Source organism: Gouania willdenowi, chromosome 6 (assembly GCF_900634775.1).
Source record: "Gouania willdenowi chromosome 6, fGouWil2.1, whole genome shotgun sequence".
NCBI classification, from domain to species: Eukaryota; Metazoa; Chordata; class Actinopteri; order Blenniiformes; family Gobiesocidae; genus Gouania; species Gouania willdenowi.
Genome location: NC_041049.1, coordinates 15,497,148 through 15,523,559, shown reverse-complemented (window position 1 = coordinate 15,523,559; position 26,412 = coordinate 15,497,148). Strand labels below are relative to the sequence as shown.

Here is a 26,412-nt window from a genome sequence, read left to right as displayed (position 1 = left end):
TTGTTCATGAGAGAAAGAAAGAACTGTTTGTTGTAAATTTAGTCAACTATTTAGTATTCAAACATTCCTGCATTATTTGTTCATCCTCTCCAACCAGCTTCTGCAAATCCTTTTCACACTCATCCATCTGCCCTGAAACCACTTGTATCAGACGATAGTGGATAAATATTTTTCCTTCGCGTGTTGACATGCATCTTGCTAGCAGCAGGCCAGCAGACTCGATCTAATCAGCCATATTTGTTAACTCAGCTTAAACTGTTTAATGCATGACGGTTGCACTTTTCTCTCGCTTTTTTTTTTTTTTTTCACTGTCTCATTTTGCTGCAAGTAATGCCATGTGCTGCCATTCAGGGTGCCTGTTTATCTCTTTCTGCAGCGCACGTGTAAATGCGAACAGTTGTCCAAAATGTCAGCACGACTCGACTTGTTCTGGTTGACAGGAACAGCAGCAACAAACAGCTGCATACGTGCACACTAAACATCTGTTCACCACATTGGAGACAAAACAACAACACGTGGTTGTGATACTCCCACAATCAGCAACGTATCACATTTGGTAACACGGAATTGCCATCTAAGAAGCACCTGCGTCTGGAAAAGGATGGAACCCTGTTGACACCTGTGTGTTTCACACCAATATCAGCCATATGTGCTGATAATAAACAGTATGTTATCAGATATGAGCCTGGAAATTATTGGCAACTGTCCAAACACAATGTCACAGCCACTCAAATAGATCTAATTGCAATGGCACGGCTGTATATATCAGCCGTCTCTAGGTGGATGTGAAAGAAGGACTTTTCATAGTGGAAGACTTCACATACCTCCCCCCTGTCCTCCACCACCGTGACCACCACCAAACGAGCAATAAGCAATCTGGAAATTTGTAATGGTTTGGCTGGGTAATGCCGCCCCTGCTAATGTGTTTCATGCTTATTTAAGATCAGTGCATGTACCACACAAAGGTGCATTGTGGTAGGTGTTGCTCTATATAGATGTATGGTTGTGTATAGGGCCCGGTGGTGAGCGAGGTGAGTGGATGGTTGTTTTCTTTCTTTTTTTCCCCCCTCCCTCCTTGTCTCTCTCTCTTTCTCCCTCTCCAGTGATCTCTGCATGCCTATTAATGCAGCCGAGGAATGCCTGTGTAAACATTCTTGTTTCTCAGTCCGTTTCGCATAATAGTTGCCTGTATCGCCTTTCTCCTGACCTCACTATCTGAAACCAATTACACCAGATCCATTTGGGCTGAATCTTATTTTCATAAGGATCCCCGTGTCGCTCTGTGTTATTTTCCCCCCCTCTTATTTTTTTCCTCTTTTCCAACCTCAGTGATGGATATCAACATCAAATATGCCTCTGAGTGCCTTGTTATTTATATAGCGGGGCCTGGCTCTCTATTTTTTTTTCTTTTTTCTTCTCACTTTCTCCCCTCTTCTGTCTGGCTTGCACTCTTATTTTGAAGAATGTGTCATATTGTGCTGTTTATACAATGTGTGCATTAATAGACCGGGGATGTCATTTTCCGGGCATAGCAACACAGGTTAAATAGACGGTACGTCTGCATTCGTCTGTGTTTCTGTCCGCTCCGGCAGCTCTTCAGCAAACTTTTGATGACTTTTCTTGGCATTTTTGCACTTTTCCGTGTGTTTTGAGGGCTTCTGCTTGCCATGTCTGCGTATCAGGGAAATGGGTGTAACAAATTGATGCTTTTTGCTGTAATAGCTCAATACTCAGTCAGTGAAAGTGAGGAAACAGGGACATCTTTCTCTCATCCTCTACCCTCTGTCTACACATTGCTAGGGCTTCTAAAAAAATGGCTGCTTCTGCCTCCATGAATGAGGTGACAGTCAAACCACTTTATAAAAGTTTGACAGGTGTTGGTAACGCTTATGTTACTTTTGAAGATGTTTTTGCCCCCCTTACGCACCTTTCTTAATATTTGCATGGTTGGGTATTGAAAGCTGTTGAGCAAAACATTTTTTTTTTATCTGATAAATTCATAGTTTAGGTCAGGTTATCTCATCTGGTCTCACCCTGGGACCCAATTCAACCAACCAAATTTAGTTTTTCAAAAATAGCTGTTGAAAACACACTTCTTAAATCTTTATATTTTCCTGTGCAACATGCATTTCACAGCATGCCTGTCAAAAGAAAAGTTTATTTCCAAATAAAAGTCAAGTCCAAAATAAGAGACATTAACTATTTATTTATTTTTGACTAGCTGTTCCGACCCACGAGTTGAGAATCGCTGGCTTTGGCCACATAGATCAATAATTTAAATTGTTTTATAATGTTTTAAGAATATTATTATTTAATGTTAAAAATAGAAAATAATATGATTTTTTTTTTTTTAATAATATTAATCGTAAGTTTGCTCCAAAAAAAGATGTGAAAGGTTGAAATGTATTGTTTATTGTTTGACGCATTGCATTGTGGGATGTGGAGTCCAGTAGTGTTTTTACTTCACAGGGAATACCGGAGACAAACTAAAACAAAAATGGTGTTAAGTGAATCGCTGTTGTCATTGTCTTTTTAAGTAACACAATAAATCAGAGTAAGAATTAGGGGTGTCCCGATTCGATATTGATATCGGATATTGGTCCGATATCAGCCAGAAAACTAATATCGGATTTTATCGGACTGCATCTAATATCTCCGATATTTATTATATTATATTATATTTATTCAGTTGTAGAATACTGTACATATTATGTTGAAAGTTAAAATGTATGTAACCAATTGGTTAATAATAAATGGCTCAGTTTTTTTCATACGCTGACTATTGTTCTCTGTTTGAGTAACATCACTTGATCAAGCTTTTTCTAACATTTCACACTACAAAATAATTCATAAAAGTATGTATGATTCATGTTGATGTCGGTATCAAACAATACTCAAGGCTGCAATATCAGTATCGTATCGGAAGTGAAAAAGTGAAAGTGAAAAGGACATCCCTTATAAGAATGAATTAAAAACACTTCTATGCATCTGTCTATGGAACTCCATATCCCACAATGCAATGTGCTAAAACCAACTGAGTATTTACGGTGGAGTTGAAAACAAAGTTTAGTGCGGCAATCTTTTCATTTGCTCTTTTACATCGAGCATAATTATCTTGGGTTCATTGATTTATGAGGCCTACATTATGGATTTTTCTGATAAAAAAAAAATTCCTGTCCAGCAGCTTTAAGTAAAGAGTCGTTATTGATTAACACACGGATAAACATTTCCCTCTGACAACTACCTTCAGCTGCACTCGACAGGAAGCCCTTCTCAAACTACTGTGTTCAAGGCTCAATAAGCCTTATAATTACCTTGATTTACCAATCAGGCTGAGATTAATTAGGCCCTGTGTTTTAATTAGCCAAGTGATTGGCTGCATTTAAGCAAATTGTGTCGCTGCCGTCAGTAAAACGAAGCTTGACTCGTTCAGTGTTTGCGTCCTCATTCATTTTTTTTAATTAATTTATTTTTTTAAACAAATCGTATGAATGTGCTCAATGTTGATGTGCACTTTTGTGTGTGTTTTGATGAAGCTCAACTTTCAGATCTCACAAACACAAAGGCACACAAACCCGGTGGCGACTTTGCTCCTCGAATCGAGGAGACGGATCAATGCAGTTAAGATTCATTGCCGGTGTAATGTGTTTGTTTACTTGGGTTCAGAGAGCCTGGCTCCTCCTGAGCAGACAGACAGGTCCACCCCATCGTGCACCCGCCCCTTCCTCACACGTCTGTCTTTTCATAATTGATCTGGGGGGGGAGAGGGCTGAGGGGTTCTTCTGCGTTCCCGGCGGGGTTAAGGCATGGCAACTTTTTTTTTCCTCTCTCCCCCTCCTCTTATTTATTATTTTACTGCCTCTCTCTCCCTCGCTAGCCTGTCTTCTCCTCTTGTTTGCTCAGGCTCTCAATGTACTAGTTCAAACATTGTTCCCACCAGCTGGCAGAGCTGCACCATATGCATGCTTTGTCAAGGCAGCGGTTGTCATGGATACTGGCAAGCACCAGAAAATAAAAAGTGAGAAAACCCTGATTTCTAAGCAAGTGTCACTCTCCGTTCTTAGGGTATTCGTCCCACTTTTACTTCACTTTTTCTCCTTTCTTTGATCAGAAACAATACGCTTACGAAGTTGGTGTGTGTGTGTGTGTGTGTGTGTGTTTGAGAGCTGTTTCTCTTTCTCTCTCCACTTGATGCTCATGGGCCCAAACACTACAAAGTATTTGGTGTATGCGTAGCAGCAGTGTTCATATCCAGTACCCCTCTTTCTTTTATCCACCTACTCTTAAAGAATCCAGTTCCCGCCGTACCTGTGAAGCTCAAGCTTGCTGGTGAAATGTGATTGTAAATGACTTGCTTTTATGGGTACTTGTACTTGTGTATGTCTAAATCAGTCATTTTACTTTTACTGAAAGAGTAACTAAACCCCTGCTTTCTGCTGACCTGCCACTAGGGGGGGAAATTTAAAAAAATGCCTTGATTATGAGCGTTACTGCTGAAGCAGTAAGACATGCCCACTCAGGCAGCCGGTCAGCGCTGTGCGCAGAGACAGACGGTAATACACACAATGATGTGTCTGTACACACACACATAGGGAGTTTATAGCTGATATTTGTCAATACAACCACAGCCCTACTCTCCCACAATCTCATGCACATAGAGATAAGACGTACACACGTCCATGCACACGCAGAAACAGACGGGAATACACACATGATGTGTCTATGAATACACACATAGCTTGATGAACCCTCTGATTAGACCAGAATCTGCTCTTTATAGAAGCACAGAGTCAAAAACATCCCCGCTTTCACACGGAACATTGGACATCCTCATTAAAACTGTCAATCAATGCTCACTGGGGGCTGTGATTGGAGGAAACCCTCCTCCCTCCTCTCAGCTTTTATAGAAGGGGCGGGGCCCCGCAAGATAATCCAAAGGATCCGACTCAGCCAACAGCAAAATTCACTTGTAATAGCTGGCATTCAACCTTTAGAGGCCAATATATCAGACATTTTACTACTAAATACGCAAAATAATATATTTTTACTAAAATGTGAAGAATGGGACTAGGATTAATAAACAGCACTACTTAATACCCAAATAAATATGTATTCAGCAGAAAAAGTGGGTTTGGGGTTTAGTTGCTCTTTAAGTATGTTTTAAAAGAAGTAAAGTAATTCATTACATTTCTACATCCAACCGTTACTGAGTAAATTATCTTTGTTTTTTTTGTTTTTTTTTTTTTCAAATGATCAACGGACATTGTGAAACTACAAAAAAAGAAATGACCAGACAACAATCAAATGCATCATATCCTAGCCGACATACATGAGATTTATTACCAAAAATGATGTGTGGGGTGAAAGTAACTAGTAACTTTTACTTTGAGTACTATTCAATTGAGCTACTTTTTACTTATACTTGAGTATTTTATGTATGACTTACTTGTACTTGAGTACAATTTCAATCAAGTAACAGTACTTTTACTTGAGTAGGATATAGCGGTAATCTTTACACTTTAGGTACACACATACAGGAATCTGCAATCCCTTTGAAATCAAGAGACATTAATTACTCCATATTCCAGCCTCTCTGATAGACACCCATGTCTGGCAAAGAACATCAAAAGGTGCTAATAGCAACAACAACAACAAAAAGCATCAGTTTACAAATACGGCTTTTTTAATGCCTTACGTAAACAGTTGTGAACTAATTTAATCAGACAGGAAAAAGGCTTCCTCTTTTTCTATCAGTCACTCATCCATCACCCATCCTCTGCTCATAAGCACCCTTAATGCACAGTGTAAAAACCTGAGCTGCTGGTTAATTCACTCTAAATGTAATTTGATGTTGATTTTTGTCAACTTTAATTACAGCTCCCAGGGACACTTCACATGGCGCTGCCTCTGCTTCAAATTGATATTATGAATATGCAAATGTGGCGGTAATTTGCAAAAAAAAAAAAAAAAAAAAGAAGAAGTGGGTATTTCAGTTGAGCACACACTAGACAGGTCAATTCTGCTCTGTCGTTTTCTTGACACACCCCACATCCCCTCATTCCCCCACCCTCCTCCACGTGCTTCTTCAGTGCTGCTTGAGACAAACTCTATTTATCCTTGATCACAGATCTGTGAATTGTTAGTGAAACACTTTTGCAGTATAGTCTCACCCACATTAGAGAGAGGAAGATGATGTCTGAAACAACTCTCAGGTATAGATGTTGGCTTTATCTGTAAAGGTTTCAATTATCTTTGGAATCAGCCCCTAGAAAATTGTTTATTTTGACCATCTCATTCCTTCTTGATTCATATCTTTCTCTCACTTGGTTTTCATGCGGTCTGTTTTTTTTTTTTTCTTCTTCTTCCCAGGCCCTACAAGTAGCGAGGCAATTACTCTTGCAGCAACCAGGCAGTGGCCTGAAATCTCCAAAGAGCCAGGACAAGCATCGTCCACTGCAGGTAAAAACAGCTCCCCTTTTCTAATCTCTTTAAAGTCCATCCATAATACATGTTCCTTCGACGAGAAGATTTCCTCCGTTCCTCCAAAGTGTGTTTGATTTGCCAGCGCAATCCTCAGACCTGTCATTGGAATCCTAAATCCAGTCTCCAGGAAGCAAGGCGGCACATGAAAAAAACACAATGCTGAGATCTCAGCAAAGGTTGTCATTTGTGCACAGTTTATGAGCCAGAAGCATGTGGCGACTGTGTTAACTCAGGAGTGTCAAACTCATTTTAGTTCAGGGGCCAAACAGGAAGAAGTTTGATCTCAAGTGGGCCACAGATTTTAGGTGGGAAAACAAGTAATTTCAACAATATTGGGTCCTAATTTGCACTTATACATGAAATACAAAAATATGTAAAGAACTCACAATATCCAAGCAATAAGTGATAGATATCAGTCCCAACAGGATCTTCACTTTAAATATCCTATATTGTGTGACCAATTTTTATGTAATTAAAGAGTAACGAAACCCCTGCTTTTCCCTGACCGGCCACTAGGACAATCTATGCTCTGTTAGCTAAATGGTAAATGGACTTGATTTATATAGCGCTTTATCCCCACACTGAAGCAGTCCCAAAGCGCTTTACACATCAGCTCATTCACCCAATCACTCTCACATTCACACACCAGTGGGACAGGACTGCCATGCAAGGCGCTAGTCGACCACTGGGAGCAACTTAGGGTTCAGTGTCTTGCCCAAGGACACTTCGACACATAGTCAGGTACTGGGATCGAACCCCCAACCTCTCGATCAGAAGACAACCCTCTACTACCTGAGCTAGTCATTACTCAATATACCTCCCTATTTACTAACCTGCTCACCACAGATTGTAGAGCCCACAGAAGCTAGTTTTTATAAATGGGGCGGGGCTAACAGTGCTTGTTTGTGACACAAGATGGTCCCAAATTGTCACATGATCTTGTTCTCAGCCAATAGCAAAAATCAATTGTAATAGCCAGGTTTCACCCCATAGAGGGCAGTCAATCTTACAGTTTACAGCAAATTACGCCAAATTGAAATATTTTGACTAAAATGTTGAGAGTTGGACCAGGATCAATCAACAGGACTACTTCATACCCAAATACATTTGCATTCAGCAGAAAAAAAAGGTATTTAGGGTTTAGTTACTTTTTAAGTGAATTATTATGTAATAATTTAAGGAAAATTAAAGGATTTCGTCAGAATTTTTAGTTTTTTCCATTGTTTAACATTAAAAATGATTGCAATCATGCGATAAAAGCACTGGGAGAAACTGTGAGCCTCTGCAAATTATGTTGAATATCATTTATAAAATGATTCATGTTGTCTCCGTCAGTTTTACATTCTCTTGCATTGCCAAATTGAATAGACCAAAGGGCCGGATTTGGCCCCCGGGCCATGAATTGAACACAAGTATGCTGACTGCACAACAAGGCTTTGAATATTTCCCAAGCTTATAATAGGAGGATAACAAACTAGAGGTCGTCTTTGATCTGCGTGCTTTTCTCCGATACATCCATAGTGTCAGAGACAAATGACAACACAGAGGTTAGTTATTATTTGAAAGAAACGTCAGCTTAACAAGAGCCCAACACGGACAGCTAATTTTTCCCCCCGCCTGTCATTTCCACCCCTTGACGCTAATTTACCTTATTGATTTGTAGAGCTGTCCACTTCTGTTGTCAGTGGTTTCGTAAAGGTCACACTTGTACACAATAGTTTCACGCCGACACCACGCTCACACGTATGCACATTAACACTTTTGTCTTCCATTGCGGCTGTTGGCGAGTCGTTTTTTGTGTGCTTTTTTTATTGTTATTATTCAGCTGCTTTGTCAATAAGACAAATTATGTAAGTCCTCCTGACATCTGCTCTGTGTTTTTGTAGTAAGATAGTTTTTTCTCCATCAGTAAATTTATTTTTAGCTGTTTGAAATTGAAGTGTTGGAGTCTGTGCCCGACACTTGGCTAATAAGTGTTATCAAGGAGCAATGGTTTACCTCATTAGGAGCTCAGTGCATTTCATTAATGACAGGAAATTGGCGTTAACCTCACCCGTTGATATTTTCACGGAGTCTAACAATGGCGACACCTTCAATTGGAGTCACACCCCTGTGTACCTAATTATGTACTGGAAAAAGAGATAAGCCTGGCAAAGACTGATGCAATCCCTCTAAATCTATTTGATTTCCATGCATTTCAGCTCGAGTTTTATGAAATACTCTTTCATATGATCAGTTTTGTTGTTTAAGTTGAAAGAAAAGCACTGGTTATCAGACATAAACTCTAAGTCTAGTCAAATTGTATGCCAGAGTGAATTAATTCAAACAAATGGGATCCTGATCTACAAATGCCTGCTCAGTACAATTCATTTCATAGGGAACAATATTGAAAGAGAGCTGTGTGCAGGTGCATTGGTAGCCCTCAACCCGTGTTAAAGCCCCTGCCTCTAATGACACCAGTGAATTGTAAATATTGAATATTTACATTTCCTTACTTTACTCCTTGCCTTCGTCGACGATATGAATCAATATGAATCACAGGGGCCCACCAATCAGGCTGTCCTCAGCTTCTAGCTAATCCATTTGTTGATCCATCTTTTATTAACACCCTAACCTCTTTGTTCCAAAAAAGTCTTCATGCACAGCGTCATCAGATATTCCCGTCAATGTGATACTCAAGAAAAGACCAGTGCATCTGGTTATAACCTACTCAAGAAGAAGTAATAAAATATAATAAAAAGTAGCTCATTCAAAGAGTACTCAAAGTAAAAGTTACTTGCATACAGTAAATATAATATAATTTACGATTTTTTTAGATAAAATAACACCAATGAATTCAATTCAAAATAATAAAAAAATACTGAGAAAATATCCTCCATTTAATGCTGTTTCGGCGCCGTGCATTACGTTTAGTCTGATGTCATGCATTTGATTGTTGTCTTGTCATTTCATCTTTTGTAGTTTCACGATACCCGTTGATCATTTTAAAACAAAAAAATATATTTTACTCAGTAACTGTTGGGTGTAGAAATGTAACTAATGACTTTACTTCTTTCAAAACGTACTTAAGTATAAGTACAATTACTGATTGAGAAATATACTCAAAAAAGTACGTGTCCATAAAAGTGACTCAATTACAGTAACATGACTACTAATCCATTACTTTCACCCCTACCAGTACAGTAGTAGACAGTCATGAGTGTATTAACAGTTATTCTTTATATAGGCAAGGCAAGGCAAATTTATTTGTATAGCACATTTTATACACAAGGCTAAACATTCAACAGCTTAAAATTAATTACAACATTTAAGTCAGCAGCAAAAAACATTTAAAATCATCAACAAAGACATTACAACATGACCAAAAATCTCCCTCTCAATCATACGCAGTAGAGAAAAAAAGTGCCTTTAGCTTTGATTTAAAAATGTTCAATTTGGATGCTGACTTCAGCTCTGCTAGCAGTTTGTTCCACTTCTTTGCAGCATAACAACTAAAAGCAGCTTTACCATGTTTACTGTGAGCTCTGGGCTCCACTATCTGACCAGATCTGAGAGACGTGCTGGGTTCATACCTGACTAACATCTCACTGATGGATTCTAGACCAAACCCATTCACAGATTTATACGCCAGCAGCAGAACTTTAAAGTCTATTCTGAGGCTGACTGGGAGCCAGTGTAAAGACTTTAAAACTGGACTAATGTGCTCTGACCTCTTTGTTCTGGTTAAGACCTGAGCTGCAGCGTTCTGAACCAGTTGTAGCTGTTTGATGCTCTTTAGGGGGATTCCTGTCAGAAGACCATTACAACAGTCCAGTCTGCTGGAGATAAAAGCATGGACCAGTTTCTCCTGATCTTTCTGAGTCATTAAACCTTTCACTCTGGAGATGTTTTTGAGGTGGTAGAAGGCTGTTTTTGTGATAGATTTGATCTGACAGCTGAATGTAAGATCTGAGTCAATCAGAACAGTCACCTCCATCTTATCATGATGTAGTTGAAGAAAGTTTTCAATCATCCAGCAGTTTACTTTTTCTAAGCAGTCACACAACACCTCAATGGGACCATAGTCATCTGGGTTCAGTGATAGATATAGTTGTGTGTCATCTGCTTACATTTGCTTACATTTCTGTAAAAGTTGTCATAAAGGAAGCATATAAAGGCCAAACAGAAGGGGTCCAAGAACAAATACTTTTCCTGAATTTGATAAGAGCAGTTTCTGTGCTGTGATGAGAATGAAAGCCTGACTGAAATTCATTAAATATTTTTGTTGAATGTTAAGAATTGACTCAGTTGGGTGAAGACCACCTTCTCAATGATCTTGGCCATGAATGGAAGATTGCTGATTGGTCTATAGTTATCCAGTATAGAGGCTTTCAGGGATTTTGGTACGGTGCCTGACTGGAGTTGAAAATTGACTTTACAACAGTTTTAAAGAAGTTTGAGGGTATTGTGTCAAGGCAACATGTTGATGAATTCAGCTGCTAAATAGTTTCCTCTATTGTTTTTGGGTTCATTGTAATAAAATTTAACAATGCAGTTGACCTCTCAGTGGTTGAAGCTGTGTTATTTTGCTGGTTTGTTCTGATGTTTGACCTTATTGATTATATTTTTTCATTGAAATATAGAGCAAATTCATTGCATTTTCCAGTTGACAGTAATTCAGGTACTATCTGATCTGGGGGAGTTGTGAGCTTTTCAAATACAGAAAACAATGTGCGAGAGTTGTTGACGTTTTTAGCAATAATTTCAGAAAAGTATTGCTGCGTCGCTTTGAACAAGCCATCATTGAATTTATGCAGACTTATTGTGTACAGTTCGAGATGAATTTGGAGTTTTTTTGTTCTCCATTTACGCTCAGCTCTTCTACAATCAGATTTCAAATTCTGCATTTACTTCCTTATTTACTCGGATTATGAGGCCAAAATAGGTGCAGTGCAACATTTCATTACCTTTACAACTAGACAGCCATATGTAATCAAGTTACATGTTTTCCACCAAGGGGATTGATCCCCTTGTATGATTAGTGCAGAAAGTAGGGAAAAGGATTAATATTACCATGACATCCTGCTTACGGCAGAGATACGGATAAATCCTGCGCCTGTCTCTTCTCCTCGTATTCTCCATCTTTGGTATTAAAGCAGAAGTGATCCATAGATCATGGCATGTAAATTATTTAGTACACAAGCATCTAAGTGCCTCAGATTGCAGTTTTAATTACTTGTATTAGTGACTAAAGGCTCTCGCCTGACTAATTCTATCCAATTGCTCATGGCTGCTTCTCAGAGTTGAATTGCGGAGGGAGGCAGTTTGTGGCATTCTCGTGCATGCAGGAGAAAAGACGAGTCCAACAAACACACATACAAACACGCACACAGACAAGCTGCTTCTCTACATTTGCGTAATGTGACAGGTCTATTATTACACAGTAAGCCCACGGGAGCACTCAATAAACACCTATTTCTTCCTGTAAATCCCCCTGCCTCCACCAGGCTGCTTACACGGCTCTCTCATGGCACACAAACACCCTCTCGTCTCCGCTCCCATTCTCTCCTGCTCTCCTCCCCTCCCTCAGCTCCTCTATATGGCAATATCCCTCCTCTGAAAGGCATTTATACACTGACATTTGGAATACAAATAAAGAAATGCGGACAAGGAGCGGCAGAGAGGATTACAGAGGCCTATGAATCTGACAGTTGTTTCGCTTGGGCTTGCACGTCTGTAATGCATCTACACACAGCTCACAGCCGTGCACAAACACAAGCACCATGATGGCAAGATTGATGTTGCAGAACTTCACTTTGCGCCACTTTTAAGACTGCAACTTTTCTTCCTTTTCAAGTTTTACAATCCCTAGTATAGGGCAGGATTTGCTCATTGATAATTAATTCTAAGTTGTCTAATAGTACTTCACTGGCCACGTGTACATGAGAGCTTTGATTCCCCTTTATTTTAAAAGAAAAGTTAAATATTCTTTAAACTGACCTTGAAAACACTTAATTCCTAATGAAAATGGTAATTCCGATTTAAACTTAAACCCGAATTTGGTGGCTTGTTCATTCCGATTTTAATTCCGATAAATAATTCCTCAATCTTTTAAACGCTTAAATCCGCTTTAAGTTAATTTGTCCAGTCCCGATGACACGCTTGTGATGACATAACCCAAGATGACCTCCCAGACTCAAGCCAGTACAATTACTTAATAAGAGCCTTAGAAGACATGGATATAATGAAAAGAGTGGATGGACGGAAGCACAAACATATAAACATAGATATAAACTTATTACACACATACGGACATCAGCAAACGGAACAGACTCTGTCAAATTTGCCCCCTGTCTAATCAGAACCCTTCCCAACCCCCAGACCTAAAGTGGAATTGAATAAAACTGAATAAACCTGTTTTCCATTTAAACCTCAATTTGGAATTACTATATCCATGTAAACACGAAGCAGAACACTTTCATCCAAAATAATTAATTCTGAATAAAAAAAAAACATTAGCCTTGGCCACTGTTGGGGGCAGAATCGCCACCTTTCTACGTTGAAGCCCACAAAGTTCAGATTCAAATGCAGATCCTGCTCAATGCTCAATTAAGCTTGCCTTCAACAAGTTTAGCAATTATTCGACCTCTTTCAAGCTTCAAATACCTTTATACAAGAACTTTACTTTAAATCTAGCCAAATACAGACTAGTTTGAGCTTAAGTGGGTCACACATTTTAGGTGGGAAAAAGAGCAAATTGATTAATGTGACCTGGTCTGTACTTTAGAGTATAAATTATGAATAATATGGGTATATCAGTCCTTACAGGATTGTCAAATTTTCCTGATTATGGGAATTTGGGGAAATTTCTTGTAATAATTTGAGATTGCCGAAATGTGATATGACGACTGGAAAACTGAACTCTGCAAATACTGTGGATTTTAATTGACATTTTTGTATTTGGAAGGGCATGAGATATCTACAACTGAATTAGTTGGTAATTTACAAAATGTTTCTAGATTTTTCTGTGATTTTTACTTTATCGAGCGGGCAGAATTTGATGTTCTAAAGGGCCGGACTTGAGTTTGACACGTGCTTTGGAGTGTGTTTGAGTTGGCCAATCCAGAAGTATACCCACTCTCGGATTCGTTTGCCCAGAAATTCTGCTAGATTTTTTTTGATGAAGCGTAGTTTTCCCTGAGCACTGTAACGTGCTGAGGAGAAGTGATTGAGGAAGTCACTGACGTGCTTTACCCTCACCTTTTTCTTTTTTATGCTAAAAAACGTATGAACCAGCAGCTCTGTACCAGACAGGGTTTTATGTCTTATTTTGAAGCTGATCTAAAACTAAAACCATCCTGTAAACGCAAACCGAGCCAAATCAAGAGAATAGAATTATCAGCTGTTCTTTTCCTATTCCGCTCGAGTCCGGGACCATCCCTGTGTGAAAGCAGCCTTAAAGGTTAGCTGCTACACACAGCTACACATGGATGCATGGAAAAGGTCTGTGGCGCTCGATTTGAGTACAAGTTGGATAGTTTCAGTGTGTATGGCTAACGGATGACACCTCACATTTACATTTATGAATATCTCTCTGCTGCATCCCCTCTGGTTGAATCTAAGAATAAAGAGAGAAAGAAAGAAATCATCACAGAGAAAGTAGGAAAAAAAGAGGTGGCAAACATTTTGTTATTCATGAGCAAAACTTCTGTTGACTGAGGAGCAGGAAAAAAATTGTCAGCATATTTTAAGTCATACATGCTTAGTTGCTGCTTTTGTAACCAGAAAACAAGATTTTTTTTTTTTTGCCTCATCTCCTTCCCGACCTTTTTTTTCTTCTTCTTCTCCTCCCTGCATTTACAACAGCTACAGGACACGATTGCTAAATTGCGAGGACAGAGCAGGTTCATCATTGTGATGCAAAAGAAGTTGAAATGCAACCCCAAGGCAAGGTAGCTGAGTTTGGGGGATCAAGAGAATGTGAGAGGGAGGGATAAAAAAAAAAAAAGTAGCTCAGACCTTTGATGTAGCAGCAACAAATTTACCTTGTGACAGAAGATACATGGGAGCAATAAACGAGTTATACCAGCCCTTACACATGCAATCAGATGATTCTGGCCAGGGTGTTAATTGGATCCTAACCGGCAGATCTGATACGCCTGGGCGTCGGCGGTGAGGGGGGAAGCCTTTCCAAGTGATGAACTATAATTCACTGAGCTGCTTGAAGCACTTGTAATTTACTGTGTGTCACTGATGAAGAGGCTGATCCAGTGGAGGCCATATTACCTGCAACTTCAGAGCGAAGATGCTCCCCCTCCTCCCCCTCCTCGTCCTCCTCCTACCTGCTCTTACTTACACTCCTGACTTTCTTTCTTTCTTTAGTGACTCCCCCTCCTTACTTTCTTCTTTTAATACCTTCAGCTTGTACTTCTCACATCGCTCTGATTTTACTCTTCAACTTTGCGTGCCTGCAGGGGAGCATCAGCCATCAGTGGATTGTGCCAGTTTTATGATAAAGGTGTGACAATTAATGCCGATAATGACACAAACAATGTGCACGAGCTCTGTTGCACAGCTTCCCTTGGTGCACGCTCCATCACAAGGCTTAATCAGTGACTTTCTACATGTAGAGATAAATCAATATGGAAATTGTGCTAAGCCCATCACAATCTCCTCTGGCTTTCTATTAGAGGCTTTTTACATGATGGGTCTTTATGTTTTGATAAATTGCTCCTTCCTCACATTGCTGCCAAACTGCTATGGAAATTGATTCCAGAAAACATTCAGTAATCTACTTAGCTTCAGTCCTGACAATCTACTGTATCGATCTACCCAAAAGCTTCAGGCGTCTGGGTGAGGCCTCACATGCATGATTGTGTAATCTGACATGGTAAACACACGCCTTCACTTGCATACCACACAACTTGAGCTTCATCCGCCCTCGTACTTTGGTGGAGACTCCTGGCTATCAATAATCATTGGGGCCACGTTTGGCGGTAATTGGTTAGTAAATGAGCAGTGTCAACCTAAAGAGAGGGGAGAGGTCGGGAGTCCACGAGCTACAGTGTGCGGTCTGGGATTTAGCCCCGTGCCCCCTGGGATGCTCTGACGATTAGGATAAAATAGTAAAAGGAGTTGGTGGTTAAGAGCTTTGTTAATTCATTTGTATGAAATAGTCCAATTAAATTAGTCTCTCTTTCTGTTCCATTCGACATAATGGGAGACCAGGATACCCAGTGTGTCCTGGAGAGAGAGAATACCTGGTCTCGGCACTCTGATTTTCTTCCTGTTTTTAGCCATCTCATCACTGGAAGTGCTACTGTAGAATTGAATGTGTTGCCAACTTTTGCAACAGTTGCATCAGTTGAATCACCTTTGCTGGAGGGGTAAAAAAAATAAGGTTAATTTTGCGAGCTGTAGTTAACTAACATCTTCAAATGTGATTTTAACAAATTTGATAGAATTTGATGATGAATACATATTTCATTGTCTGTGAAATTTACGTTGAATTTGAACAATCTTCCATTAAAATTGCCTTTCTGCTGTTGTTGACTAAACTGAGAACATAATTTAGTTTTATCAGTGTGTAAGACACTAAGAGTAAAGGTAAGACCATGAATACACCAGTTTTATTTTCATAGTATGAATTGTGGAATTGCAATGGCAAATTAAGAAAACAGTGAGGATGCAACGCAAATGCGCTCCTTCTCTGAAGCGCTACGAATATAATGTTCTTCCATGGTCAAATATGTCTGTGTGTGTGTAATAATGTTGATATGAAATATAAAACACAACCAGTAGTCATTGTGCTAGCTGCCAATTGAATGGTGAATTTAAACTACTCTGTAAATAGGTTAAAATATTTGTAAATCTGACTCACAAACCTCACCGTACGTCCCTGCACTACATGGTGGCCATGGAGGCTGAGTTTGAAGCCCTGCTGGGAATGCCCACAGTAGACTGGAAAGACCCCTTCCAGACAGCCTCATCCTAGGCTAGACGCAACCTGGGGATGCATTTACAGGATGAGGCTCTGGAGCAGGTGGAAGCTCTCATCATATCTAGCTCTCACATCAATAAACATCTTTTAATTAGATTCACCCTCCAAAATACTGACTATCCACTATTATTATTTTATTGTCAAATTCACTTGTTTATTTCCTTTCTATCTGTATCCAGAAAACACTATGATATGTACGTATTCTCTCTAAAAACCAAGTTCCATTTGTCAAACATTTGCCTCAGCTACAGCTAATTTCAAATATTTTAGGGGATCCATCCATATTTTTGTGCACCAATAATGGAAATGTTTTGTTTTGGATCACAGTGATACAGAGGCTCAGCCCAGCTGAAATATCCCAGCTCTTCTTCCACCATAGAATGTCTATTCATGGTGTGTGGATGTTTACGCCACTGCCAACGTCTTCTAAATGCTCATTAATTTTATCCCTTTGTGGCAAAATCATTTCAAGGAGAAGCAATTCAGCCTCCTGTTCCTTTCAATTCACCGCTCACGTCAATCAAGCCCTCCTGCAGTATCCAGCAGAATGGAGGTGTTATATTCCCGCAATTATCATGTCATATACTCGAAAATGTAAATGAACGTGTGTGTAAAATTAAATTTATGGGTTGTCAGTGAAGAATAAGAACCAGGAGAGCAATTACTTATCTACTTTCATCTTGGAGCCCCTGATACGTCAAGCAGAAAAGCATGCAGTTAAATGTAGGAATTAGCATTGTGCTGCACTCCACAATGGACAAGGCCCAGTGGCTCCTCTCCCCTTCATTTATTCTTTTTTTCTCTTTCACTCTTTTTCCTACTTGCATCAAATGAAGACAATTATCACACACTTTGTCTCTAAAAGCCAGGGATCATTTTAGAACCTGGTTGCTGTTTTCATTTCATTTTTGCTGAGCTTTGCTGAAACCTTGTTGTTCTTTTTGTTTTGTTTTTTGCTTCATTACTCATTTTCACCTTCCTGGTTCCATACTTATCCATGAATGTATTAGGTGAAGTATTTTTTTTTTTTTAGTTGTACATGCATACATTTAAGTGAAAACCCTTTTTGTCTGAAGTTGGCTTTCTTCTTGAGTGCAAAGAATTATTTAGCCAGCAGCTAATTATTAGCCCTAATGAGTGCATCAGTCTTCAGCCTATTGCAAAAGCATCCAACAAATAAACTGTGTGACTGTGAGGAAGGGGGGGAATTAATCGCCTTGCAAATGTACCTTTAAGTGTTAATAACATTGAACATGTAAGCACAGTATTTGCATAATTACACTTGGACGGTTTAATTTACAACTTTGAAGGCTTTTGTGAGACATCTTTGCTTATTGTGAATGCAAGTTCTCTGGTCCACATAAGACACACGGTGTGCCACAACGTCCTCCTCCTCCACCTTCATCCCATCCACCTTAGACGGAGTCCCTTCTCTCTAAGACCCTAATGAACAATGGAGGCAGGATTTGTTTGAATATGAATATGAATGTGCAGCGGGGCCGACTGGAAGTTGACCTTCAGCTGTGATTTTCAGTTCATCAGGATTAGTCAAGGCGGGCGATCAGGAGCCACTAATGCATAATGACTTCTAAAATGAAAAATGTGTAGTGACCATGCAAATGTCTCGGCTAATCAAAGAGGAGGGGGGTGGGGGGTGGGGGGGACCTGGGCTGGGGGGTAGGCGTCGAGGAGAGGAGAGCTAAACAAGGACGTGTCAAGGCCTGACAGAGAGAGAGAAAGAGGAGGATCGAGAGAGGAAGAAGAGACATATGCATGGAAAGTAATCAAGCCAGCTTGATTAGCTGGCGATGAGGACAGGGATGTCTCATTGGCCCCTTGACACACCATATAGGCTAGCTACTGTCACTGCAGCTCTGTGCCAAACACGGCAGCAATTAGCATCAGGGACGGCGCCGCTACGTGTTGATGTTTTAATCTCAGTCTAGTGCAAAAAGCTTCTTTATCACGGATTTCTGTTGACAAATATACTGCATTAGAACTGAGACACAAACGTAATAGCACCTAAGCTGCTTAGATACCATTTTAAAGGTCATATGCGAATGAAGAATAAATAATCATTGTCTTGAAGTGGGTTTCTCCAAGCAGCTAGCAAATAAAGGGAATGAAAATGTTTACTCTCTCACCTAATTTGTAGTGTTTTCAGCAGCCACACCTAGAGGAAACTTTCAGGTTTTTATAGCATTGCCACTAAACAAGTAATACAGGCTATATGTTGATATAAGTATACATCTTGTACATTGGTAAATAGCAACAGTCACTGGAGACGAAGAAACAAGTGTGCATATGGTTGAATTTTAAAGCTTTCCGCTGGGAAGATAAACAGCTGAGAATATATATATTTTTTTATTTTTGTAGTTCTGAACATGGAAAGGAATTGATCACAGTGCCCACTGATTGTGCCTGCCACTCGTCCACTTCATCAGTGTAGTTTTAATCAACTTTCGAGCTGTGCGTTTTTGCATTTCACATCAAAGTGGGGGGGTTCAAGGGTCCTGCTAATTACGGGTCTATGTCTATTTAAATCCCTTACTTTCCCCAGTGGGGTGTTAGCATGGAAAATGAGTCAGGCAACACAAAGGCATAGCACCCATCTGTCCTTCACTATCTCCTCTGTGCTGCAGAGCATCCCAGCCCCAGAACGCCTGCTTTCACGTTCTATAAGAACATACACTTTTAAAGTAAATCCACAGAATTATGGTCAATTACCTTTTTTGACATCCTCCGTCTTAGACGATGTTGGTCAATTTACTTGGAAATAGTAATTAGTTAGTGATTAGTGATTACTTCTCCAAGGAAATAGTCCAGTTACTTTACTGATTACTTATTTTCAAAAGTAAGTAGGCACTTTAATTACTTTACTTAATATAATTAAGTTACTTTTGAAAAATGTGATGCACAAAATATTAAACAGTAGACCTTTCCGCCTAATTCTATTATTTTGGCCTGTGCCACATTAAACATTTTATCAAATGAAACCATTTTTTAACACTATGCACATTGCATCAAGCAAAAATGAAATTAAATGCAACAATTTCTGACTTGAAGAAAATTGTTGAACATTTAAACTTTGCTAGTTCACCAGCACTAACTCCTGTCAGTGTCGATGGTCCCACGGAGTTTGGCTCGATGGAAGTGGATGTTGTAGCAGCAGCAGTGGGATCTGGGACTCAACGACTTATACATTCCTGTGCCGGCTTTCTAGGGGCTTGCTCAGATTTGAGGTGGAATTCTTCGATGTAGATACAAGTTTTCTTCCCACGCCGAGTGCTCAGCAGACGCTCGTGTGTTTGTCCTCTTTTACGGAGTCAAACTCAAAGTAGTGTCGGTAGTGTCGGTACTTTGAGTTAGCAAGACGGTTTCATTTAGTAACGCAGTTGCTTGCGGGAAAATAACTGTATTGCAATGTCTTGTTTCTTCAATTAGAATCCCTTACTTTACTTGTTATTTGGGAAAAGTAAACAGATGACAGTAACATGTTACTGCCCATCACTAGTCTTACATGCTCAACTTATTTCAACCAGATCAGGCCTGATGATGTATTTTTTTGTATTCCCAGTTCTCACTTTCTGTGCCTTTCTCGCCCATGTCCAGGTTCCAGTGTCAGTGGCCATGATGAGTCCCCAGGTGATCACTCCACAACAGATGCAGCAGATCCTCCAGCAGCAGGTGCTTTCGCCCCAGCAGCTCCAGGCTCTGCTCCAGCAGCAGCAGGCTGTGATGCTGCAGCAGGTAGGCCCCGCTCACCACCGACAGGGCAAATAGATTGTCACATGTCCTAGTTTAGTCGCGTATTCTCAGTGCAAAACACTTGCATAATTATCATCTCCATTAATGTGAAGTGTAGAAGTCATTAGCACCGCTAGCACACCTGAGTCATCCCTGTGCAGCACCGGATTCTTGTGCCAAGTCAGCGCCGCCCCGTGTCCTTGACACGCTTACCAAGAGAAATCAGAAAATTGACATACTTGTTCTTGTCACCTCTAATTAACCATCTCTTGCATGTCACTGGTTCAATTCCCTGACAAGCATCCATCAGGGACGGCGAGAGTAGGACACAGTCAGGCCGAGAAGCAGAAGCTGAGCATTAGCCGACAGATGTGGTAATATTTAGAAAAGTCTCTCGTCACAGCTAAAAAAACCCATTTCTCATTCATAGATTTGATTAAGAAAAAGAGAATAGTTTAATTAAGGCTGTCAGTCATTTGGAGTAATTTTCTTCATTGTTAGCAACCCGACTCGAGATGTGATATTACTAAAATCATGTCTGCTTAATGTTTTCACAGCAAGGAAAGGCTCTAACTCAGAGAAAATTCCAGGGCACGCCTGTGTTAAAGAAAACATGTAAAGTTGATCCATGAATAGTCCACACAAAAAAAAATGTGTCAGTGCCAGATCAAAGACATGGTTATTTTTGCAGGGGATTATTGTTATGCAGACCTAGTTATGGAGAAAAAATAATAATTTTTGAGATATTCTCTGTCTGTAGTTTGAGTTCATGTGAGGACTTATTTCTGTTGTTATAATCAGCAAAACAATTTCTCTTTTCTCTTATTATTTATTTAACTTTTTCTTAAAATGACGATATAGATTATAAATCTCCATATTTTTAATTCAAATAAAGTCTGACCAGGAAGACGATTCTTAGTTATTAACAAACAATATGTTCCACTTTTGGCTTTTTCTCCTATAAGGGACAGCATGTGTGAGTGAGTTCTGTAGTGTGGCTCAGAAACCCTTCTAAATGTGCTTTTCATGCTATTCTAAGAAGTAGTGAAAGAAATGACTCCTAAAATGAGTATTTTAATGCAAAATAAGCTATGAAAAATATAAATATCGATATAGGCGATTTTGTCCATTTCTTTATCGCCAAAATAGAAAACTTGATATGTCTTAAATCTCAGTATATTGCCCAGCCCTATTTTATATTATACTTTATTCTTTGAAAAAAAAAAAAGTATAGTTTCGGCTTTTCATCTCATGGGTACGTCTTTGTTTGTGTGCAGCAACACCTGCAGGAGTTTTACAAGAAGCAACAGGAACAGCTTCATCTTCAACTTCTTCAGCAGCAACATCCTGGCAAACAGGCTAAAGAGGTAGGTGTGCACCATTGCAAGCATCTGCTCAACTTTCAAACTTCACACCATGGTTTATTTTAGGACTAGTGCATAAACTTCATTACACGCCACCCTCGAGTGTCCCCCTCCACCTTCATCCCTGTGTCCAACTTCATTAACGGATCGTCTGAAGGGACGTGCGCACACATGCTCACACACATACTCTCTGATTTATAGGAAGGGTCCTGCATCCAACTCGTTAATGAACTGTTTCTGTCGGTGTACAAACACATGTGCCACCACGGAAGTTGGAAAGCACATAAATCACAGTGACAGGCAGTCAGTGGACAGACAAGGCTCTGTCTCATTTCTCTCTCTCTGGCTTCCAGGCGAGCTGAGACGAGCATGACAGCCGTAAGCATATTTGCGTAACGGCACTGGCACTGCACCTAAAGAGCCAGTCTGGGGCCAATTCTAAACAACACACCAAACCAAGCAAATTGATAAGGAAAGACAGAAGGCGTCACATAAATACATAAATTCTGTCGGTACTTTTTCCATCCCTTAAACTTAAGTGTCTCCACCAGCAACCCATTATGTTGCCCCCCAACAGAAAGTCACAACTGACCTCCCGACGGCTTTGTTTCTGTTTGGATTTGCGAATGGAGTTTTTCAAGGGAGCCTCACCATCAAATACGGAATAGAAATTGGTCTTTTATTTCTCTTGAGGCGAGGTGGAGATGCCTCTTTCCACTACTCCATTATGTAGCCTGTTTTTCCAGTGAGCGCATCACAAGTTCCCCCCCCCTCCCCGTTCCAGGTACATGACAATGCAAACACACAGACAACATGTGACCACGACCTTTCTGCTAATAAATGTGTAAAGAGGACAAGAACAAAAGGAAAAAAACCTTGCAAATGTTCTATTTTCTTCTGCTATGGCGCTTTAAAATATACATGTTGTGGTTGTCTGGGTAAGGCTTTGATCTCTGTACAAATCCACTTCCTCGCTGCCTGTTTGTTTGCCTTAGTGACTGAGATAAATGTGTTTGTAGTTGTTTGTGTTGTTTTTTTTTTTGTACAAAACTTGCATAACGCCTGTCTGGCACAGCGATAAACAACTGTTTGAGTGCTGAGATGGAGCCAGAGAAGGCTGGAGTATTGACGCATTCTACATGTTTCCTCTGGCCACAAAAGCTGTAACAGGCCATCAGTGGAAGTGAGACAATTAACTATCAGGGTTGATGGAGGGGATTATATCACAACCACAAGATACAAACACTGAAAAGAGGTACACAAGCTGCTCTGTCAGTGTAGCTTGTGTTTGCATTAGGAATGTAACAATATCTAAATATCACGGTTGGGTAGAATCCCGGTTGTACCCTCACGGTACGATAATTATTGCAGCATTGTGGGAAAGCTCACGGTTTTACAGGGAGCCACACAGTTTGCAGCAAAGCTAGCAATAACAAGAATGATGAGCATTGAGACATTTTCTCTTCACCATTTTGACTGTATTTATTATTATACTTCTAGATTTATGACATTATAAACTGAATACTGCCTATTAACAGACTCTTTAGATAAAGTGCAAAAACTCAAATGGAGTCTGGAACACTCTTAAAGGCCACACAGGTATAAAAACAGCATAGTAACAAATAAAATAATAATAAAAAAACCAGCCAAGGAAATCAAAGTAGTGCAAACTTCCTTATTTTGTGTTTAACGTGATTTTTCAAGAGAACGATGAATTAGTCAAAATTTGAGTATCCACTAACCTTTCAAAACCCTTGTTGTCAACTACAGAAAATGGCTATAATTGTGCAACATACCTTGTTATTTCTTGAGCCCTTGAGCTGTTCTGAGGGAGGTTGGTTCTAAATGCTTCCTTTACAGTTTTTTGACCAGACTGGATTGTTTGTTTGACACAGTTCTTAAACTTTTTGGGATGCCGGGTTTTTCAGTGGCTTCTCGTGTTGCTCGTATTTCCAGAAAAGTAGCCCATTGCAGTGTTTACATATTATCCACCTTTTCTCCTTCATGGTTTCTCGATGCGGTGAAACCAAAATGTTTGTAGCCACTGCATCATGCACACGTTTTACAAACTCCTCCGTTTCCACCTCGTTCTGCTGGCTGCCGCCATGTTTCCTTTCCCCTCCATGCTCGCACTGTTGCACGCCATTGGCTCAACTGCCTGTAACCTATGATAATGCCCCAAAGCATTATGGTACTTGTAGTTTGCTCTGAAATGGTCCGCTACAGCCAATCCAAAACTTAATTTTAAGCACGACTCTTCAATTAATACCGTGATATAACCACGACAATATTATGGCACTTATAATGCCGCAGTATCGTGATATCATCAATACTGTGACATTCCTAGTTTGCGTGTATGTTTTTTTTAAAGTAGTCATGAGCAACGGCACATGACTGAAACACAAAACAGGAAGTCCAGACACAGTTCTGTCTCCTCTCCCTCTTTATCAGCTGGTAATCCATTCATAATTTCCACTTCTTATCTCCTTATCTCACTCTCCTCCTCCTGCTCCTCCTCTCTGCTCTATAGCAACAGCAGCAGCAGCAGCAGCTGGCCGCCCAGCAGCTCGTCTTCCAGCAGCAGCTACTACAGATGCAGCAGCTCCAGCAGCAGCAGCACCTGCTCAACATGCAGCGACAGGGCCTGCTCTCACTGCCCGGTCCTGCTCCAGGCCAGGCCGCTCTCCCAGGACAGACCCTGCCCCCGCAAGGTAAGGACGATGGAAAGTGGTGGACGTGGCTGAAGTGAAGCATGTGTCAGACATGTGTCACAGCAAAGGGCGGATGCATACTTTGTGTCACATGCCTTCAGTTTTGTTTGTTCTTCCTTATTCTTTCTTGTCTTCACTCTCCCACTTTTTGTTGTCTAATTTGTATGCATCTGTTTTCCTGTTGTGTTATCTCTAAGTATGTCTGTCTATCTCTTACTCATTAGCATGCTTGTCCCTAACTCTCTCCATGATTGTTTGTTTCTTAGACATTTTTTTATTTATTTTTTCTGTTTCTTTGTTCTTGTCTGATGTTGAATTTCTTTTGTGTTCCTCAACCCTTGTTGTTTTTCCATTTCTTTTTTAAATTCCTTTCACTCTTCAGCCGCCTTTTGTTCCAGCAGTTTTTGTTGTTGTTGTTTACTTCAATTACTGAGAACCACAGAGACACAAGAGGGGAAAAAAGCTCATGATGTAGAAACAGATAATAGAAATGAATGAGCTCTGTTTGTCACGCCCATGCCAAGTAAACACCTGTTAGTTGTTTGTGAGCAGAGAGAAGGTCAACAGAGTTCAACAGCTTTATTAGTCTGGAAAAACAAGCATTGGAAAAAAACACTTGTTTGTCTCAAATGGCAGCGCATTCGTAGTAGCTGTTATCAGGCAGAGGTGGTAAAAGTACTAGTCTTCTGTACTCAAGTAAAAGTATAGATACTTGAATAAGAAATTACTCTGGTAAAGGTATTGAAGTTGCTTCCTTACTTGAGTAAAAGTAAAAAAAAGTAGATGCTACTAAATGTACTTAGGTAAAAAGTAAAACAAATGTCTCTAATAATAACAAAGGGTTTTTAAATCAGCAAATTTCATTTTTTTTTTTTTTTTTTTTTTGACAAAACTTCTAGAAAACTGGTTCATGGAAACAAGTTAAATCTGTTACCTTTGAACACCTGGAGAATTTAGCACTCATAATAAATACAATTTGTAAATAAAATGTGTCAAGAAAAAAAAAGTGCAAATGCTCAATACAACTCAGAGCATTTTTAAGAACTGGTACATAGAAATACATTAAATAGAGAATTTAGCACTCAAAATGTGTAAATAAAATGTTTAGATTTGATGGAAAGTTCTTAAACGGCAGAATGTCATAATTTTTTGGCTCTCAAAGAACACCCCGCATCCATCATGAGTCATTCTTAACACCAACAACTTTAAAAAGTTATTTTAAATAAGGCCATCGGTGGTGGTCCCCTTCTTGGTTCTTTATGTTCTCGTCTCGGTATTAATGCTGCTGCTTGGCTAGCTCACCTCCATGTTAGCACATTGACTAGCACTAGCTTCTCCTCCATGTTAGCACTTTGACTAGCACTAGCTTCTCCTCCATGTTAGCACTTTGACTAGCACTAGCTTCTCCTCCATGTTAGCACTTTGACTAGCACTAGCTTCTCCTCCATGTTAGCACTTTGACTAGCACTAGCTTCTCCTCCATGTTAGCACGTTGACTAGCACTAGCTTTTCCTCCATGTTAGCTTGTTGACTAGCACTAGCTTTTCCTCCATGTTAGCTTGTTGACTAGCACTAGCTTCTCCTCCATGTTAGCATGTTGACTCGCACTAGCTTCTCCTCCATGTTAGCATGTTGACAAGCACTAGTTTCTCTTCCATGTTAGCACGTTGACTAGCACTAGTTTCTCTTCCATGTTAGCACGTTGACTAGCACTAGCTTCTCCTTCATGTTAGCATGTTGATTAGCACTAGCTTCTCCTCCATGTTAGCCAGCTGACTAGCACTAGCTTCTCCTCCAGCTTTGTGGTTGTTGGTTTGCGTCTTTTTACGTGGTGACGTCATCTTCGAAGGTCTCAAAAGTAACAAGCTCAATTTTTAAATGTATAAGGAGTAGAAAGTACATATATTTTGTTTGAAAAAGTAAGGAGAAAAAGTAAAAATTTGGCTAAAAAATATACAGAAACCAGAAAAGACTACTGAAATACAGTCATGATGTATTTGTACTGTGTTGCTTGTCACCTCTGTTATGAGGTAGGGATAAGGAGTTTCCAGATAACTAATTAAATAATAATTAAATTTAATAATTTAACATTGTGTTAGTTTGAGCTTTTTTTTCTGTTCGGCCGGTC

General features: G+C 39.8%; 1 protein-coding gene across 4 annotated transcripts in view; it reads left to right on the top strand.

Annotated features, from left to right (window-relative positions):
- Window positions 1-26,412, top strand: part of LOC114464400 (forkhead box protein P2-like) — a 111,905-nt gene that overhangs the window by 61,731 nt on the left and 23,762 nt on the right. For all 4 annotated transcript variants that reach the window (XM_028448523.1, XM_028448528.1, XM_028448527.1 and 1 more), the window contains 4 exons: window positions 6,370-6,459; window positions 20,075-20,212; window positions 21,487-21,576; window positions 24,104-24,284. In XM_028448523.1, the coding sequence (XP_028304324.1) occupies window positions 6,370-6,459; window positions 20,075-20,212; window positions 21,487-21,576; window positions 24,104-24,284 (499 nt within the window). The remainder of the gene's footprint in view (window positions 1-6,369; window positions 6,460-20,074; window positions 20,213-21,486; window positions 21,577-24,103; window positions 24,285-26,412) is intronic.